The sequence below is a fragment of the Polychytrium aggregatum genome (genome assembly GCF_025602895.1).
Source record: "Polychytrium aggregatum strain JEL109 chromosome Unknown BJ171scaffold_44, whole genome shotgun sequence".
NCBI lineage: Eukaryota > Fungi > Chytridiomycota > Chytridiomycetes > Polychytriales > Polychytrium > Polychytrium aggregatum.
In genome coordinates this window covers 52,650-73,063 of record NW_026516246.1, presented here as the reverse complement: position 1 = coordinate 73,063, position 20,414 = coordinate 52,650, and the positions used below count along the sequence as shown (strand labels likewise).

The 20,414-nt window shown below is 54.8% G+C and overlaps 2 protein-coding genes across 2 annotated transcripts; both read left to right on the top strand.

Annotated features, from left to right (window-relative positions):
* Positions 1 to 178: 178 nt before the first annotated feature.
* On the top strand, positions 179 to 936 carry BJ171DRAFT_585660 (uncharacterized protein; the record flags this gene model as incomplete). Its single annotated transcript, XM_053114375.1, has 2 exons — positions 179 to 251; positions 491 to 936. The coding sequence occupies 2 exons, from the start codon at positions 179 to 181 to the stop codon at positions 934 to 936; spliced, it is 519 nt and encodes a 172-aa protein (XP_052962993.1).
* Positions 937 to 1,925: 989 nt separating this feature from the next.
* On the top strand, positions 1,926 to 14,608 carry BJ171DRAFT_585659 (uncharacterized protein; the record flags this gene model as incomplete). The annotated part of the gene is made up of 16 exons (XM_053114374.1): positions 1,926 to 2,600; positions 2,926 to 3,344; positions 3,447 to 3,513; positions 3,660 to 6,655; positions 7,072 to 7,168; positions 7,336 to 7,429; positions 7,616 to 9,608; positions 9,873 to 10,419; positions 10,918 to 10,972; positions 11,073 to 11,278; positions 11,558 to 11,662; positions 11,931 to 11,987; positions 12,453 to 12,506; positions 12,620 to 12,685; positions 12,838 to 12,979; positions 13,149 to 14,608. 16 exons carry the CDS (start codon positions 1,926 to 1,928, stop codon positions 14,606 to 14,608), a joined length of 9,033 nt encoding a protein of 3,010 aa, XP_052962992.1.
* Positions 14,609 to 20,414: the final 5,806 nt, after the last annotated feature.

Sequence of the window (20,414 nt, the reverse complement as noted above, 5' to 3'; positions counted from 1 at the left end):
GTCGATCTGATTCGCACTATCAATTATTTCCGGCCCCCTCGCGGCTGCTCATCTCGAATATGAATACACGCTGTAGACCAAGATGCAGCAAAAGTTGGAATCCGGCCATGGTCGGTTGACGGCATTTGGTATCGTCTTGAGCCGATTGACGGTGGTGGTGGGCAATTGGTGTGGAGGAATGACCAATTGTATCATTGTTGGAAGCTCCACTCCGATTGCGGACAAGAACCACCACCATCTGAATCTCTCTGGTTGGAAACCTAGTCAAGCGTGGTTGTGTGTCAGCGAGATGACATGATCGTTTGGCTATCAGGCAAGACTCACCTTGACAAGATGTCTTCCCACGACTGATTGAGCGAGCGATGCGTTTCTGGATCTGGATCAAGGACGCCACTGCACAGTATCTCTGCCAGCCCAAAATGCGCTGGTTTTGAGGAGATTCTTTCTTCCCCAAGGGCAGAACCAGCCATCGTCGCTATTTTCTCGCCAGATGGTTCACCGCAAGCCAAAGACACCAGCCAGGCGACCAAGTGGATCCAGAGCACCCACAAGATCCTTGGTCTGCAGGAATGGATGAGCACCACACCAAGTCCCAAGATCCCCGGGTTGGCTTCCTTCTTGCAATACATTCGCCATGTGTTCGATGGAGACATGCTGGACAAACAGCTGTACTTCAGCCTGACCCGGCGTCGGCGATTCAAACGACTCGATCTCCACAGCAAGCGACAGCGCACCGTCCACGAGATGTGCAAGCAGGTCATCGACCAGGCACCAAAGGAGACCGAAGTGGTGATTGCCTTTGGGAATGCATCCTGGAAACAGGGGAAGGGATACGCATCCAGCCCACGGAGACTCAGGTTCGCCAAGTACTTTGAGCAATTCCACCATCACCAGAGACGCCCACCAGACCGATCCGTCTCCAAGATCCATGTGTGATCGGTGAACGAGTTCAACACATCTCAGGTGTGCTCACATTGTCGGGAAGCCAAGCGACTCGAGAAGGTCGAGCATCTTGATATCGAGAAACCATGAAGCTGTGCAGAGGGTCGAATGCATCCACCACACTCCCACATCGAGACATCAATGCCTCAAGGAACATGATCTCGGTATGCCAGTCGATCATCGCCACAGGAGATCGGCCGGGTGTATTCAAGACCATGCTTCCCAAACCAACGAAAACAAAGAGATTGCCAACGAAGACAGGAGTGCAATCTCACGGCTTGCCCACTGGGCCTACAGTCAGTCAGCGGGCTTCAGAAGCCAGAAAGGGAAAGTGTCCCGTTTCTTTCTGGATAGACTGTAAGTATCTCGCACTGTTCCTTGAGTATTTCGACAGTGGATGCCGGGTCGCCCATATTCTGGGCAGTCCACTTCGGGGTTGCCATCCCTCTTGGGATGGTCGATGGGAGGTGTTTGACTCCCTTGTGCAAAGTGTGTGTGTGTGCAAAGTGTGTGTGTGCGTAACGGCGAGAGGCTTCTCGCCTTCCCTCGGGGGTCTCTCGCCAGAGACTGCTCTTCTCGCCGACCGAGGTGGCTCCGAGAGCGCGTTTTTTCGTTCTCGCTCATTTTTTTAACAAGAAATTTTTTCATAGTGTCGGCCGTGATACCGCCATCGGGGATACCGCCATCGGGGATGCCGCAGGACAGAGGATGTTGTCGGGAGAGAGTATCGAGGATGCTATCGGGGCAGAGTGCCGAGGATGCTGCAGAACAGAGTGTCAAATGAAGCTCATGTTTGTCGGACTGTCCGGCTTTCCCACGGTTGGGCGGGGCCAAAGCATCAGATTGATGTGATGGCGCCATTTCGCTGACGGCCCCTACCCCTGCCGATCGCCCCCTGGCTTTTTTGTTGCTCCTCCACCCAGTTTGCGAGATCTACCTTGGCTCGGGCTCATCGTACGTCCGCCTGACCCAAGTATTTGCCAATGAACACGCCTTCGACCACACCGTACTCGCCTCTCAGCACGATCCTGCCCAGGGGTCGTCCTGGAGCTATCACAGCCAAGCAACAACCCGGCGAGCCCCCGACCGGTGAGCTGCCGTTCATGACCGACGACAAGTTGCGTGAATCGCTGGCACTTCCGGCGTTCCAGAGCGAGGTTGCGTTCATGCTCAAATGCATCCAGAAGGAATCCAAGGGCGGCACGTCGTGGCGGCGCGTCATGCTCTCGCAAATCACCCGCTGTCTGCAAAAGTACCAGCGGCTCCTGTCTCCTTCCGTCTACGAACAAAGCATTGTCGAGTTTGGCGAGCAGCTTCTAGACTTGGAGATTTTTGAAGAGATTGCTCGTCGCGTGTGCTTTGCTCCCTTCTTGCGGCCAGATGACGGCGCTGATCTCGGCCCCAACCAGGCTGCGTCTCGCCATACCGTTTCGCCGGCCACGGCCCAAGGCATCCTGCGAAACAGTGCCGCCTCAGCGGCGGAATCGACTACGAGTGGTTCGCAGCTCGTTGTGCACCACAATCGAAAAACGCTTGTCTTTCGATCACGCCTTGGCTCAGCCGTATGTGATTTTCGCCTGGCGATAAGCATGAATCCCAGCCTCAGCTCCAAGGACTCGCTCGATCTTGTGCTCAAGGCCTTATGCGAAATTCAGAGGGTAATGGAGGAATGCTGTCGCGAAGATTCACTCTCTGATCTAGTGCTCCAAGGCACTCGCTCCATCCACAGAATGATCTCGTATCTCGCTCATCAGCGGTTGTGGACGAAGGCAAGTTGTCGCGGTGTGCTGGTGGCCGCTGCCGTGTTTTGATATAAACGGACTATACATGGGCCCACGCGCTCAATTCGGATGAATGGCCGTGCGTCCAGCGGCCGACGATCCGTTGGTCTTTTCGGCGGCAGCTGCTTGTCCACTTGTCCACTTGTCCACTTGTCCACTTGCCTACTCGCGCTGATCGGTACTTGGGCTTTCGCCGTTTCAGGGTATGCCGTTTCTCCTGTGGTCTATCCTATGTCTGGAAACCTACCCGCCACTCCTGAGGGCCTCGGAACTTCCGTGGCGAATGGAGCTCTACGAGCTGGCATTCTCGTTTTATATTGCAATCGATGCGGTCACCGAAGGTGTCGAGTTTGTCGAGCGCGCCTCTCGAAAAATAAGTGAGCTCGAGCTCCTCGAGCAAGCCTGTCATGACAATCAACTCACAGCCGAGACAAAGGTAATTCTCGGCCAGGCGATAAAGAAACTGGCGAAAGTATCCACGTCCATGCGATTCAAGCTCGCGCTTGCACCGGCGGCAAATATCACAGAGCTTCCAGCCATCCTCAGCAATTTGCTCAAGAGCTGCCAGGCAGCATGTTCCACCGGAACCGAGGCATATCCAAGCACTGACAATCCGCAGGGGTAACTCGCAATCCAGCTCAGAGACTGTCATTAGTTGCTGCAAAGTGTATTGGCGCAAACAGGCGGCGAGGGCCATTCTGACAGAACTTAATCGCACTCCAGACCCCTGGGGACCATGGAGACCTCCGAGAGCCAAGAAAACCTGCTGGCTTTCGTCATCGGCGGCAAGGTGGGCTTGTGGATACTTGGAATTTGTACGCAGATGCTCGGGGCTACTTGGCAACGGCGCCCGCACTATTCCTCCACGCAGACCCTGATCAACCCACCTCTACATCTTGTTTCCATTCAAACGGCTTGGCTGTCGGGAACTCACAGAACCCGACACGATCCACCGATCCAGACGGAGCAAAGGCATCTACAACAGCGGATACAGCGACCGAGGCCTCCACTCCGGCAGCCAAGGCACCCACCAAAGGCAAGCGGACACGGCCTCCACCTATCCCAGAAGAGTCCCCAGAAGAAAAACTCAGAAAGGCCGTCAAACTTGGCTTGTGCAAGATTGTTGGTCTGGGCTCCAGCTTCGAATCACAGCTGTCTATTGCCATCAGCATCGTCCACATGTTTTTGGGCCAAGCGCTCGATAACCTGGTCACGGATCGTTCATACGAAGTCGTTAGCCCATCGGATTACGTCATACAGGCGCTCCTGGATATCAGCACCCGGATTCTATTTGAGATTCCAGAGTCTGCGATCAGCGACGATCTGCTTCAGCGGGTCCCGCACAGCTATATCGCAGCAGCAGGTGCTTGCGGGCGCATCAGCATGTTTGCTACCGAGGATCTCATCAACCTCTCGCGCATATTTTTCTACTACCGACAGTGGGATCGTTTTGACGCGATGAGGGCATCGGGGCTGTCCAGTCTGCTGGCGCTTGACCCAGTATTTTCGAGCGAACTGGAGCTGCGTGTTTCGATCGCTCAATTTCTGAAGGCCTCTCACTCAGCGCGCCACGTCGGGTTTGGCCCAGATGTGCCTGTAACCGGTACCATGGCCGATCTGGCCCACCATCGCCTGGTGGTCACCCAGCATATCGAATTGGCAGTCAAGTGCGTGACGGCCGCGCTGCAGAGGTTTCTGATGCATGCGCACGAATCCGACTTTTGTTCGGCCTATTGCTTTGCCGCAGTGACAATCTTGTGGAAGTTCATCGAGCCATACGTCCGCGACATCCGCTTCCTGTCGGACGAGTACTACATCGACGAAGAAAACGTCCTCGTCGACACGATCAGATTCATGCACGATGTTTTTACCGTCTTTCCGATGAAGGACAACTTGTTCGCTCTAAAGGTCAGCAAGAGACTCTCCATCATTTACGAGTGCTGGGGACTCTATTCTGAGGCGGCTACTGTCTTGGAAACGACACTACAGCGGATCCACAAACTTCGCTCGTTCATGGGCGATGGTCGACTCCAAAATCCAACAAATGCGCCACGATGGTGGGCCGGAAACGAGCAGTACTCTCGTAATCCACGATCGCAGGGCCTTGAATTCTCGGAGCTCGACGTTTCTGCGGCGTATATCCGCTGCATGCTCAAGCTCAAGCGAAAGTGGCTTGCAGAGGCAGAGACTGTCGGATCGGCCCCACCCAAGTCGCGATTTCATGAAGTCACGCAAGCGATACCACGAATCGGCTGCAACATCATTCTGGAGACCGTTGCCATACTATCCTATGTCGATGTCTTTGAGGATAAACAGCGCGAAGAAACAGTGGCACAGCTCCTGGACATGGCCTATCAACTTCTCCGGACGTGCCCCGTTGGGATACAGAGTGCCAATAACGCCAACCATACCAACGGCACCACCGGCTCCAAGGGCTCCAAGGGCACCTACAACACCAAGGGCTTCAACAACACCACCAAAGCCTGCTGCAGCGATCTCGCTTCGGTCAGATCAAAGAAAATGCGCGAAAGAGTGCCTTGTCTCATCCGTCAAACCCCAAGCTCGCTGAGCTTGATTGTTTCACCCGTCGCGGGTATGAAGGGAGATCTCTTCCAGCTGTTTTGTAAATCTGCCGGACCGGGGATGCTCTCGATAAGTTGCATGGACTATCTTGGCACAGGAGAGTCTTTCTCCACATCCAATGGACCCCAGGAAATCTGCATCTCGGGACTGACTCCGAACCAAGCCTATGTCGTCGGAGTATGCCAATGCAATTCAGCCGGCACGCCGATCGGACCGATTGGGGCATCGACACTACCTCTGGTCACCACGTTTCCGCTGCCAGCCAATCTTGCTTGGGCCTACATGGCCCAGCTCGCATTTGCAAAGGGCTTCAAAAACATTGCAATGCTGGCGATGGAGCATTTTTGGAGCATATTTGTGGCATCGACTATCGACTGCGCCCAGCTCAGGGTCCTCCAATCGGCAAGTCTTCAGGACCTGTTTGTGCTGGACAGAGCTGCTCTTGCCGCTGCATCACCAATCGAGATTGTGTCCTTCATTCAGCTTATCCATGCGTCCTGTGAAAGCGAGGCATCGCCCAACGAGGGCACCCATTTCCAAATTCTGTACGGCACCCAAACCCTAGAGTGTGAGCTCACGCATTTGAAAATCTGCCGCAACTATCTTCTCGCCATTGAGCTCGCAGCCGCGATCCAGAACGACGAGCTTGCCGTGACCGCGGCGGTGCTTTGTTACAAGTACCTTTCTGTGCTCCTGCAAGCACACAAGCTCAGTGCATTCATATTCCACGCCCTACGCATCGGTCACGATACGCTACTTCGATGCTCGAATGCCCTCGGGAACGACCGCGCGCTTGTGCTCTCCGAAGTCTTTGTGCCCCTGACCTTCCATCTCTCTCGAAATCAGCTCATGACCTCGTCAGCCGAGGCTTCGCTCTCGATCGTCCACTCTTACTGCCATACAGACGACTTGCGTATCTGGAACTCGGCAGCCCTTGAAAACCAGTGGCTTGGCTTTGTCCAGAAGCCCAAAGCCATCCGATATGGCAAGCGCCGGACGACCTACCACGCCGACTTTTTCTATCACGCTATTGTCTCGACCACAACAAACTACGCGCTGGGATACCAACGAGCGTATCGCAGAGTGGATCTCTTTTGCGAGTACCTCGAGGCCTTATCGGGTCGTGGGAGTGGCCTCAAATTGGTTTCAAAGGATACCGAAGTAAAAGACCGCCGGTTCCTGGATATCCAGACAACGATGCGAGAGATCATGTCGGTATTTGAGGGCTCTGGAATCGAGGGAATAATGCAAGATTTAACTCGTTTCCAGAAGAACCCACGATATTTAGAGATTGTCTCCAAGCTCTGCCGGCTGTGCTTTGAGAGCGGGCACGCAGAGTCGGCAGCAAAGTACTGTCTTGAAGCCTTGGACTGGACTGATAGACGCAATCACGCCATCGTATCGGCCGACTACCTTATCGAAGAAGACATCGATACGGCAAAGAAAGAAACCAAAAAAAAACGCCGAAGGCTCTTTGCCGAGCATCGCTACGCTATATATGGATTACATGCCCCGCACGGAGGCAAAATCAGGCAAGTGGAGAGCACACCCGGATCCACACATTGGCCGGACAGATACATCATGGGTGCTATGTCATTGTGATGGAGAACAGTGATATCATCCAGCCGACAGACAGTTTGCGTGGAGATGGTATGTTGGGCGGATGTTTTACACCCTCATGTCCTGACCAAACGTGCCTTGCATGGACAGAGGAAGGTCCATTTACAAGCGACATCGCAAAAAGGCTCGGCAGACACGGTCACAGAGCTCGGGAAGACGATCAAGTTTCCATCGGCGCAGCGTCGAGCGGCGTCGACGGCGAAGCCAAAGTCCTGGACGGGAGTCTAGCCACCCGCCCGCTCGTATGTCTCGCAGCGTCAGTCCGCATCGGGAGATGCCGGCAGGAAGCAGTCGTTCGATCAGCCCAAAGTCGCGATCGTCCAGTCAGGGCACCGATCGAGATCGGGACAGGGACCGAGATCAAGATGCGAGCAAGAGAGAGCCTATCACGCTGCCCATGAAACGACAGCGAATGGCAGCTCGCATGGCATACTTTGGCGGTCTCCCGCCAGCCGAGCGTGAGCGCAAGGAGCGAGCTTGTCAGGTTCTCGATCAGCTGCTTTGTGAGTTGTGGCATCGTTATCGATATAGGCTCCGCCTCAGGATCATCGTCTACTATGAGATGCCGTGGAAAGCCGACCTCAATATCGTCTATGGAAGGGCAGTCGTCAGCAACTTACGCTCCACAGTCGAGAGGGCACCAATCGACGCTTTTTGTCAGCACTGCCGACGATATTGCATTGCATCAGTGTCTGACAATCCGAGCCGAGGCACTGCCAACTCGGAACAGATGATCACCCGGAGCATCTCGGAGGCTCTCCAAAGCTTCGCCCAGGCGTGCCACCTATCCTTGCGCTCTGGGTGCTGGCTCAAGCTTATCGAAGCAGCCAAAGATCTTTGGGACACATTCTGGGCCTTTTACATCCGAAGATTGATCTGTATTCCAGGCACAGGATGGGAGCAGCATCTATGGCGAGCCTTCTACGTGGCCGCGGTGTCGCTTCTGGATATGCTCCAAAGAGTTGGTTTCAGCACCGAGCCTGAGTTTTCGCGAACGATGACCAGTCAGCAGTATTCTCTCGAGGTTCACCCGGCAGGCCTTGCCGAAATGAAGCATCGCATATCCTGGCGAGATCGAGATGGAGTGTCGCAGTCGCATTTCCTCGATCTCTGGTGGTGCCGCCAGATCGTGGTGTACTCTGTGCATCTTCTCAGAATCTACCAGAAGCAACATCGGGCAACAGAAATTGTCAATGTTTTTGCGGACGCATTCCCAGGCTGGAAATCTACCGCCTTTGTTAATCACATGCATTCACAACCACACACTCAGCCACTTTCGAGCCCGAACGACTTGATGATGCTTGCCATTGATCAGGGGCGATCCCTGTCGATCTACAACAAAAACTCCACGCTCAAACCAGAAATCGCGCTCTCGGATGGAGACCGTGACACACTACTTCACGATATAACCGAGCGTTACCGCAGTGTGCTTTCTCCGGTTACTGGGTCAGAGAGCCGTCTGTCCCTTGATCTCCAAGCGCTCTCTGGTAACGAGCTCGGTGACTTTCTCTATGCGCAGAAGGATAGTGCTCGCTGCGGCGCGGCTTGGTTCTCAGCCCTTGATGCCCTGTTTTGCGCTCGCCACTCCATCAAGAATCTTCCGGAGCTCCTGGATGCATCTGTTCTCCAACGTATCGGCAGCAGGAAGAATGCACTCTTGGCGACTATGATCCTCGTCAAGTTGGCCATGATCACTTACTACGGCAGATTGAACAAACAGCTCTATCTAATCCGAAGCGCGGGGACGCTGTTGAATATTCTCCTTCCCCAGTCTCGTGAGCTGCCATTGTTTGGACTGCAAACTCCCAAGCTCGGGGATAAGAGCGATCTCGCATTCTGCGATCCGATATTCTTGGATCAGTTTGTGTTTCCGCCGGCTGAAACGGTTGCGCTGCTGAAGCTGCTGGTGATGATGCTGTGGGAGATTGAGTTCTACGAACCTTGCTTTGGGGCGCTCAGGCTAATGGATTATATCACCAGTGAGATTTGTCCGGATAGCAATCTCTCGGCCGAGGCGACATTGCTGCGGATACGAACCTTGATAAGAATGGGTTACGTTGCCGAGTCATTTGCATCTCTGTCGTCGATACTGACCGAGAAGCGGCAAATTGTCAGACTTCCAACCCATCCGAGTCAGACCCGGCGCGACCCTGCTGTTCTCCAAACGGATCCGACGTTCAGTAACACAGACTCGGTCTTTCACCCGGCAAATCTCATTGTCCTCGACAGCCTTCTCAAGACACCGCTTCACGATTATCTCAAGTCCGGACACGATCCCTCCATCGCCAGCGAGACAGTTCTGGCTTTCGCCGAACTGATCTTTGAGCTCGCTAGCAAGCAACGAGAAGCTCTAGCGAGTGTATCCGATATCGGTACTTTGCTGAACAAGAGCTGGGCCGACATTTCAGCGACTGTAGTCGATGAACTTGTGTCGGTGGCGCCTTCTTCGTCCGAGGCACTTCTTCAAAGCCCAACTCATCGCGCCAGACAGCTTCATCTTGAGCACACCCAGCTATTGGATTCGGTTAGCGCCTTTGCGCTCAACGCTGTATCGCTAACAGAGGAGTATCTTGCAAATCAAGCATCGCAATTTTCCGACCCAGCCCTCCATGTGAACTGCCTTGAATTGAAGTCGCGAATTCAGCACACACTCTACAATGATGCGGTTGGTGCCACGGAGAGGTAAGCTTGAAATTGAATCGTTGTGGTGACGGATTGAAGTAACTACTCGCCCTGAGCCCTACCAAGCTGCAGTCGCTATTACCCGCATTTAGTACGGAGGAGGGGGCTCCGCGATTGGATGTATTCCTGATGGGTCGATCGCTGTCGGTTCGCACACTGACTCCGATCCCAAATCGAGCGAGCGTGCAGCCGATGGTACCTTTGCTTCTCACCCACACATGTCCTGACCCTCATGTCCGATTGAATCTGATCGATATATGTTAGCATTATAGCAGCGCAGAGCCTCCTCAAAGCCTCAGAGCGACAACACCCGCTTTGGCCAGTCCTTTGGCTGAATGCTGGCTTGTCACGGAATATCTACGAGTCTGCCACAAAAACCGAATCGCTTGAGGCCCTATGGTCACAGTTCGAGAAGCAGGCGAATGAGTTTCATTCCCACCACCATCTGCTTTACTCATTCACAGCAAGACTGCAGGACCTTCAGCGCAAGTATCCACTGTTACTTGACGAGAAGCTCAAGGAAACCAGACCCGTGATCGAGCGAATGTTGCAAGATGCCGATGAATGGGTCGACAGACGCCATCATTCGAGGCTGATGTGGGAATACGCTCTGTCACTTGAGCTGTTTCAAGAGCGACTGCAGCCTGCTGTTGAGCTGGAGCGTCGCTTTGTTGCGACATCCGCCGCGGAATACGACCACGACCAAACTCCCAGCTCCACGATTCACTCGGACATCTTGAACTTGATTGTTCAAAGCAAAGTGCTCACCTACCGCAGCGAGCCTGACGAGAATATCGATGCTTTCGTCGACGTCAAGCTTTGTCGAAATATATCGACGAGGGAGGCACTGTGGCTGTGGTCCAGCCAATGCGCCCTTCTCTGCCATCGACTTGGGGACACACTCGATTCAAGTGTTGGTGCAAGAAAAGTCGAAGATGCGCGCAAAGTCAAACATGCACAGCACTTGCAGTCGCTGTGCCGTTCAATCATTGGATTGGTAGCCTGCCATACTACAATCTGTGACCTGGGCCTCAATTTAATCTACACAGCATCTCTGATCATGGCTGTCGTTTGCAGCCGATTCGGACACTTGCGTCCAGGATATGCTCATTTGCGTCAAGCCGTTTTCATCCGGAGATGCTTGCAGGCAAAGCCAAATCTGGATCTCCATGTGCAGCAACTGCTGAATCACCTCCGTTTGAAAGACCGGTATCCCGTGCCCGGCCCTGGACATGACGCCACCAAGATACTTGTGTCTGGTGAGAGAAATACTCAGCCGATGATATACGTTGACTGGTACACTTGCAAGGCATCGGCAGCGAAAGGAGACTATATCCTCTTGGTGGGATCCCTTATCCGCCAAGGTAAGCAACCGAGATGCTTCAAAGCAGATTCTCTTGAACTGGCTCTCGCATGCTCGCATGCTCGATTGTAACCATTCGCTTTCTATCTGCCGATTCCCAGAGGAGCGAGACAGGTATATTCTCGCCGCACGCAGGATCAGCGGGGCACAGATTGCCGATATCGTAAGGCAGCTCAGCCACTGCGAGAGAACACTACAGCAGCACATCGATACCGACGATGCCGAACTTATGACAGCGGCAGCCAGGTCATATGCTTCCGTACTGGCCGCCATCGAATCCACGCTCATGAGCGGCAATGTCACGCTGGTAGGTCATTCCCTGTTACTGCCTCTTCCCTCCCTCCCTCTCTTCCCCCCCCAAAAAAAAAAGCGGGTAACGTCAGCCGAGCAGCTGTCGACGAGCGCATGTTCGTGGCCCACTCGAATCGGTCTGCTGTCGCTGGTAATGTGCCAGACTGTCCTGGCAGGTGGCCAAGGGAGAGCAGCGGCACATACCCTTCGAAGACCAACCGGGCTAACTCACGCACCAACGGCCGCATTGCCGCCAACCCTCGTGGTGACCCCTCTTCCCATGCGACTCCCCAAGCTCTCGGACCGCCCGCCCCTGAGCCATAATAGTCTCCAAACGCTGTTGGGTGTGTTTGACCACCAAGCGATTTTGCCGGAGAAGGTCATTCCCCAGGACTCGGGCGTTTATCCATGGCTGCTCCGGCTCTGCGACGAGCACTAATCTAACGTGAGGGTGCAAGGCATGTGCTCTCAGCCGCCCCAAGGGACGCTTTGAGAAATATATCGCCTGGGCGGCCTCCAGTGTTCCTGGTCTCGCTGCTCACTTGCTGCTCACTTGCTGTCCGAACGATGCTCCCCAAAACCGGGACTGCTTGTGCGACAATGCCCGCCATTTGCAGGTTCGTTTCCGCTCCTGCCGATCGTCTTGCTCCATCCATCATCACGAACAGCGCTTCCGCCTCATCTTTGACATCATCCGCACCCCCAGCGCCTATGGAAGTGCTGCAGTATATACCGATATCTCCACGAAACTTCCCCTTCATATGAGCATGAGAGGCCACGAGCGATCCACCCCCCAGAGAACATATCTGAGCCCGAGCGGCTTGTTGAGAAGCCCGTCGGCGGCATCGGTTCACAGCCCGTTGCCCAGCCACCTTCCCGGGCCGTCTGTCAGGAATAATCTGGTAGGGCCACGGGCGAGAGAAAGCAACTAAGAGGCTTTGCAAGTCCTCGATGTCGAGGAGCGATTCCCTTCTCGCTGGATGCGTATCTGTGCCGGCGGGGGTCAATCGCCGATCTTATGCCCAGCACGTTGCCATTGTGTTGGCTCTGATTCAGGCCATTTGTTGCATCATGATCGGCTTGCAGCCACTCTCCGCTCGCCAGCTTGAATTGTCATGATGTCTTCTTCATTTCTGTGGTCTGTGGCTGAGTGTCGCTTCTCGACTGTCCTATCAACAACGATTCCACAGAACCAGGCGCACATGATGATCCAGAAGCAAGAGCAAGAAATCAATGAATTGAGGGTGAGTCCGCTCTGCTAATCGCTGTTGGCCAGTCGCATGTGCGATGGCACACACCCACCCGCTGCACATCTGAGCCGCGGCCTTCAACGCTCATGTCAAGAATATGCTTTCAGGCCCGAATCCAGAACCTCAGCCTGGCTCTCGGCGACCCCGACACTCGAGAGAAGCTAATTGAGGAGGTTGGTATATGTGATGCAGCCCTCCTGTGTTCCTGAAACGAGTGGGCATAGATCCTTCGAAGTCTGCGAAAGTCGGTCTTTGGGACGTGCCCAGCCAGACATCGGCAGGCGCAAAGGCATGATGGCCGCTGACAGCGTCGGCTCGTATCCAGAACAATCGCCTGAAAAGCCAGCTGAACGACTCCCAAGAAGAAACGGAATCCCTCAGGCGGAGTTTGGATGCCGCGAACTCCACCATCAATCGGCTCGAGTACGAGATCAACTCTCTGCGTACAATCAATCGCACCAACCAAGGTGAGATCCGGCGATCGGGGCGTCATCGGCCATCGTTCTGCAGCCAGGCTCTACGGCGCTTGGACATTGTGATATCGGAGCGATGCTAGCTACTCGAATAGAAATGTGTTCTCCTTCTGGCTGAGACATTCCCGCCAACTGCTTGTGGCGTCCTGTTCAATGTTTCTAGAAATCGTCCGTACGCCGTTGAAGAAGTCGACTTCGCTCAACAGCCTGTTCGAACTCGACTGTGGAGAGGTCAAACACGGAGACGAGCACTTGCGTCGCTCGAACTCAGTTGGAGATATCGTCACGGATGCCTTCGACAGCCGAGCGTTATATTCGTCGACATTCCGAAGGTCGCAGAGTCGGAGGGTCTCGGCCGACTGCCTTCAAGCCTCCACACGGAGCATGAACTCGATGGAGCTCAAATACAGGCGAGTGTCGGCCGACAACATTGGCAACCTGTCGATCGGCTTTGAGCAGCTATTATCGAATGGACATGGAGACGAGAGCCTCGTCAGTACCTCTCTATGGAATCCGGCCCAATCGGAGGATGAGACTTCACAGCCGCCTCCAAGAAAGAGCCAGGGTCCGGGCACTCTTCAAAATTCCGTCTTTTCCCAACGTGTTCCGTTGGCTGGAGCTCGCATGGCGCTGCAAGATCCGAACCACAGCATGATGCCGAGCTATGACGACGACTACTCTCTCGACTTGATGGAAGCCAATCAGTCGTTTTACCTGGACGATCCGTTGATGGAAAACAGCGCATACATCAACCTCTCCAATTATGTGCACGACGACAGCCTCTCCACTTCATCGGGAGGGCTGCAGCGAAGTCGGAGGCCCGACCGCCCAAGAGGTTTGAGTCGACTGAACCGATCGATTCTGCTTGGCGACGATGGCCAGGCCAGGAGGCCACCGGATTCATCCACAAGTGCAGTAGCAGCCCATCCCGACAATGTCCAGATCCCGGCGGCTTTTGCCGACCCAGGCTACGTGTTTCCACAGTCTGCTCCTCAGAAGCCCAAGCGATACAGCGCTCCTGGTCACGGATACACAGCCGAGGAGATTGCTGCCGCTGCAGCAGCCGAGGGCCCTTCGAAGATCAAGCACGCTCGGTCGTCGGAGCTTGTGTTTGCTGCTCGTGTGCCATTGCAGGCCGGCCATGGCTTCGATGGCGAGGGAGACGAGGTTTACGCTCGACAGCAGCACCATCCGTTGTCTCGGAGTCCTCAGGCAAGCCACACGACGATTTCTTCTCCAGCCACCGAAGCCCGGTCAAGTTCCCGGGCCGAAGTAATGGATGATCTTGCAGGGTCAGTGGAAGTTCCTGTGGTTGTCGGCTCGCAGGGCTCGGATCGATCATATTTAGAACGATATAACGCTGAACGCAGAAGACAGAGCGAGGTTTCGGTGCATACCGTAAGCCCATCCGAACATCGCGATAAACCTATGGGCCAGAATGAATCGCCTGCACTCGATGTGCGCGACCTGGTCGCCCCGCACCAAGTTCCCAGCGGAGCAACACCTCGAAACTACAAAGATATATCGGCGATCTTGGCACGCCAGCAAGAACTGGAGGACAAGACCAAGTGGCTCGAGCAAACCGTGCTCAGTCTGCTGAAAAACCATCGGGCCAACACTTGATGACCAACATGTACAGTTCTCCTGAGATGGAGTTGAGTTGGAATCACCGCAGCTCGTCCATGTAAATACAGTCTGCTCACATCCTTTCAATGACCAAGGGCCAGTCAACGATGTGATATTGACACGGTCTCGTGAGAGGCCCAGAGATCCCAAGCATGAATGAAGAAGGAGCGATGCAACAAGGCACTCGCAACTGCAACCTGAGACAAGTTGGGTTCCACCTCTTTGAAATGAAGGGATGCGATCATGGAAGCGATGGACATTCATGACCCCCATTACCGGGGCTCAGGGGTTCGAAAGAGACACAGGGAAAGTTTATACGGAAATAGCTCCAAACTGCCCCGATGTTCCACTGACGGACCTTGGATGGGAAACCTACTGTCGAAGGACAAGGAGGATGCCTGAACAGTGCGTGGAAGACACAATGTGACGATAATCCGCCCTGGTCGGATCATACCACATACACAGTCAACGACCGAGTGAGGATTGCGGTGTCGGGATGGCAGCTGGCTCAGATGGATCGTTCAGTGTGGATCCAAAGAGAATCACGGTCATTACCCCATGAGACATGGTCGTGGTTTCTGGTTGGAGCAGGGAGAGGCATGGGGTGTGAGGGAGCACCAAGGGCTAACATGTGGCTTCAGATGGAGACACTGCAAAGTAGGGTAAGAAAATAACTGAGTTGAGGGAGGAAAACGCAAGGCCCAGGGAGGAAAACGCAGGACGAGGACATGGCAATTGAGTGACGCTCCAACAAAATTGATGAGACAAGCGAAAATAGTCACTCTCAAAGCCAGTGAGCCTGGCACTTCCTTCCGATGATGTTGAGGACAAATAGCCATAGCGGCCGAGTTATGGAGAGATATCGCGAGGGTCAAAGTTGCGCACTAAATGATACTCCTTCTGAAGCAATAATAGTAATTCCAAATTATCATCTAGGCTTTGGGCACTTTTATCATGTGATAGTAGCCGACCGCTCAATATCCCGTTGCCCCCCGACGTTCAAAACTGGAACTCTGGCCAACAAAGGGAGAAAAGCACGAGGACAGAGTACGAAGAGTGATCAGGGGGGGGGGCAAGTCAAGATAGTGCAGGGAGACTCTGGCAGACAGGAAGGTTCAGAAAGTACCTGCCTTTCTTCCCGATGATGTGTCGAACTTTCGAATAAACGTGTGGACGGGACAAACCACAGCAATACAGTGCAGTGGGAATCCAGAGTTCATGGAATCGCAGAGCGTGCCACGCTATCGAGAATACAATCGCCACGGGAACATGTAATAAATCCTGAAGTGTTTGCCATGTATTGCCCAAGTGTGGGTAGCCAACCCACTTGACATAAAACCGCAGTGATCCATCAGCCACTTTCTTGTGCCTCACGATCTTCTCGACTTCGTATTCTTGAGTGTAGTATTGTCCGAGATCGTCTTCCAGTGGTGCGTCGTCGAGGACACCTTCGTCGGCGTCGGGGAACTGTGCTGGACTGCGGGTCGTGTGGCGACGCAGCTTGGACACATGGAAGACAGGATGGAGCTTGCTTCCAGGTGGCAAATCCAACAGGTAGTTGAGGGGACTGGGTCGGGCCGCTATCATGAACGGTCCTCGGTACTTGGGCAACAACTTCTTCGACTGGGCATCGGGGATCTTGATGTTGTCGGCATCCAGGAAGACAAGGTCTCCGACTTCAAAGGAGATATCCTGGTGTCGACGGTCGTAGTATCGGGCCATCACTTGTTGTGCATCCGTGAGCGCATCGGCGATCATCTTGTGTCGGACTTGATGATCTTTGACAAAGGCACTTGGTTTGGGAGGCAATCCAGCTGTGGACTCGGTCAGTGTCAAGGAGGTGGGGACATCAGGCTGGAATCCGTAGAGCGCCTCAAAGGGGCTCAAGCCAGTTGTGCTCGACTTGGCGGTGTTGTATGCAAACTCTGCATGACTCAGCTGTATGTCCCAGTCGTCTTGGCTGGTCGAGGCGTCTGTCCTCAGGTACTGCTCGAGGGTGCGGATCGTCCGCTCGGACTGTCCGTCCGTCTGTTGGTGGTGTGAGGTTGACATGTTCAGCTTGGTGCCGAGATGGTCGAACAGACTTGTCCAAAACAAGGAGGTGAATCGGGGGTCTCGGTCACTGACGATCGACTTTGGGAGGCCGTGGTGCTTGAACACGTGCTTGAAGAACAGCAGTGCAAGGTCAGGCGCGGAGCATGTCGTTTGGCACGGCACGAAGTGTGCCATCTTGCTGAACCTGTCGACAAAGACAGCGATTGCATCGTGGTCCAACTTGGTCGTCGGTAGATGCGTGATGAGATCCATGGACATGTTGGTCCAGGGGCGGTCGGGAACAGGCAGGGGTTGCAGCAATCCTTGCTCTCGGGTCGTGCGTGACTTGACCATCTTGCATGTATGGCAGGACTCGATGTACTTCTCGACGGTGCGCTTCATTCCAGGCCAGTATGCGACTTTGGCCAGTCGGTCGTATGTCTTCTCGACTCCAAAGTGTCCAGCGAGGGGCGAGTCGTGGACCTCTTGGAGCAACTTGGTCTTCAACGACGGAATGTCCGGCACACAGACACGGCTGTCCTTCTTCAGGAGGAGCAGGCCATCACGCACTGTGTACTCGGACGATTCGTCATCCTTGGGGAGCTTAGACACTTTTCGGAACAGTTCTCCGAACTGTTTGTCGTTGGTGATGTTGTCTCGGACGACATCCAGCATCGTGTCGTCGACACTGACAGTCGACTCGTACAGTGACGTCAATAGATAGTCGGGGCCTCGGGATAGGGGTCAGATCATGAGATCAAAGGGAAGCTAGCGATACCTTTAACAAACATGTTTCTTGGAATCAGTGGGACAAGAATCTCAGGTCAATTGTGTCAGTTTTCGAGGACTTTGATCCAAAACATGAGCGGGCAAGTTGGGCCATTCATCTTTCTGGAGGTCACGAAGGCGAAGCCCGACGCAGCAGGGTCGAAGCAAGTGCGGCGGAAGGAAACACACACAGGTTGCTAACAAATGATGGTAATGCTGACATCAGCCTATTGCATGATTGCTGACAGATACAAGGGACACAGGGGTAAATTTGTATGATCAGTCCAATGTTTTGAAGAAATGTCAAGTTTCGCACCCAGAGACGTAATCTTTGATGTAATTGCGCATCGTTGGCCTGTAATGGGCACGCGGACAGGGAGCTCCGGGACGACCCGGAAGGCACCCCGAGGGGGCTTAGCCAGCGCCAAGGAGCGCAGGCAAGCCGATCCGCTGCCCCCAGGGATGTAAATGCAAGGCGTCGCCCGCCGAAAATAAACCGGCGAGACGACAACACCGTCATTCGCCCAGTAAACCAGTCCATACTTGCTCGCCCCAGTCCGTCCGTACTCCCCTCCAGTCTCCAGTCCCGTTGCAGTTTATCGTCTTCACCCTTTTTGTCTTACCTTGCCTTGCTCCTGCGTTAACCTTGTACAATCCCGACATCCCACCGATGGAGGCTGAAGCTCCTCCTCCCCCCGATGCCAACCAACTGCTCGCTGCCTACAAACAACTGCATGAGCAGTTCGGTCAGTTGCAGCACGCATACGCTGCCCTCCAGCAAGCCCAGGTTCCCGATGCCCAACAACACGACGCGCTGGGCAACTTCCTCGCCCAGCTCCCCCAAGCTCCCAGTGAGCCCCGGATGTCTGACCCACCCATGTTCTCTGGTCGCCGTTCAGAGACCCGTTCCTTCTTGAACCACCTGCGCTTGATTTACTCGGTCCAACCTCGCCGCTACAGCACCGAGCGCCTCAAGGTCATGTTCGCTGCCAGTTTCCTTCGCGAAACTGCAGCAGCATGGTTCGCTCCGGTGCTGGAGCGCAACGACGCCATGGTGCTGGACAACTTCGAGGAGTTTGTCCGCCGCCTCGACGCCTCGTTCGGCGACCCCGATCGAACCAAGTCAGCCGAGAGAGCCCTCGACACGCTCACCCAAGGAACCCGATCGGCCGCCAGCTACATCGCCGAGTTCCGTCGCCTCGCAGTCGACACGGACTGGAACGACGCGGCCCTCCGCTTTGCCCTCCGCCGTGGTCTGCACCCAGAGGTCAAGGACGAGCTCGCCAAGTCCCGAGAGCCGTTCAACCTCGACGACCTTGTCGAACACATAATATCGATCGACAACCGCCTGTACGAGCGCCGCCAAGAGCAACGTGCAGAGCGCCGCTACCAGCCTGCCCCCCGCGCAAGCTCAAGATTCCCGACCAACGCCTACGCCTCGGCCGAGCCCACCCCGATGGAAGTGGATGCATTGAAGGCACCTCTTGGTTCGCAGCCCGCAGCGAAAGGCAAGCTGGCCATCGACGAGCGCGACCGACGTCGTCGCTTGGGTCTCTGCCTCTATTGTGGAGGCAAAGGCCATATCGCAAAGCACTGCCCTGAGAAGCAACAGCAGGGTTTTCGCTGAGTCCGGCGGCTGCATCAGGAGCCCCGCCGGACTCCAACAACAAACCTCCTGACCCTACCCACGCAGAGCGCGCACTCATCAGCAGCCTCTCGAGCGGTACGCCACCAATGTGCTTTGAGATTCCCGTATCTTGCCAATCCCAAGAGTCCCATTTTACCGCCAAGGCCTTCATCGACTCTGGGGCCCAGCTGAACTGCATGGATGCTGACTTTGCCCAACGCCACCAAGTTCCACTCCGATGCTTGGACAATCCCATTGACGGACGGGCCATCGATGGCCAACCACTCACATCCGGGGGCATCTCGCACGAGACCTTGCCCCTTGTGATGGACATCGATGGCCACAAGGAAGTCATCACCTTCAAGATCATCAAGTCCCCATACCACCAAGTTATCCTGGGCTACCCGTGGCTGCAATCCCACGAACCCTGGATACGTTGGGGCAAGAAGATCATCCGATTCACATCCAGTCATTGCCAAGAGGTGTGTCGGTCCGAAACCGTATCGCTCCCAACGGAGCCAAGTCAGTCGTTGCCTCCGGACTCTGCACCCTCCGAGCCAGATACCGAGAGCGCACAAGACGCTCCGAGCGTGCCCACCTTGCCTCATGTGTCGTTCGTCAGCGCCGCGGGCCTCAAGAGAATGCTCAAGCGGGGCCAGCCAGTCCTGATTGGAGCCTTGAGCACCGCAACTCCGGAAACAGACCTCCCGCTCCCAGACAAATACGAAGACTACAACGATGTGTTCAGCAAGCAACAGGCTGACCACTTGCCCGACCACCGACCGTGGGACCACCGCGTCGAGCTGGTCGACCCGGACAAGCACCCGGTCCGTGGCCCGGTGTACCCCCTCACAGAGTTGGAGATGCAGGCACTGCAAGACTATGTCAAGGAGAACCTTGACAAGGAATTCATTCGCCGGAGCACCTCCCCGGTTGCCGCTCCAATTCTGTTCGTGAAGAAGAAATCCGGCGAGCTACGGCTGTGCGTCGACTACCGCCGTTTGAACCAAGCATGCAAGAAGCAGTTCTACCCACTGCCAAACATTCGAGACCTGTTCAGGAAGATCCGAAGCGCCCGAGTCTTCACCAAGCTTGTCAGATCACGGGATCAAGAGGAAGTCAAAAGAAGAAGATAGAGAAGGGTTTTATTGATCTTAGCGAGGCTAGGATCTTGAGTCAAGTGTGTCTGGGGTCGAAGGTGATGACCAGAAACATGAGCGGGCGAAGGCGGGCTATTTATCTGTCTGGCGGTCCCGGAGGCGAAGCCTGCCGCAGCGGGGGCGAAGCAGCGGAGGCGGCGGGACAGCAGCCAGGCAGCAGCGGCTAACCGGAGAAACATGTGAAAGTCTGGCAAATGCTCGGTGGCTGACAAAT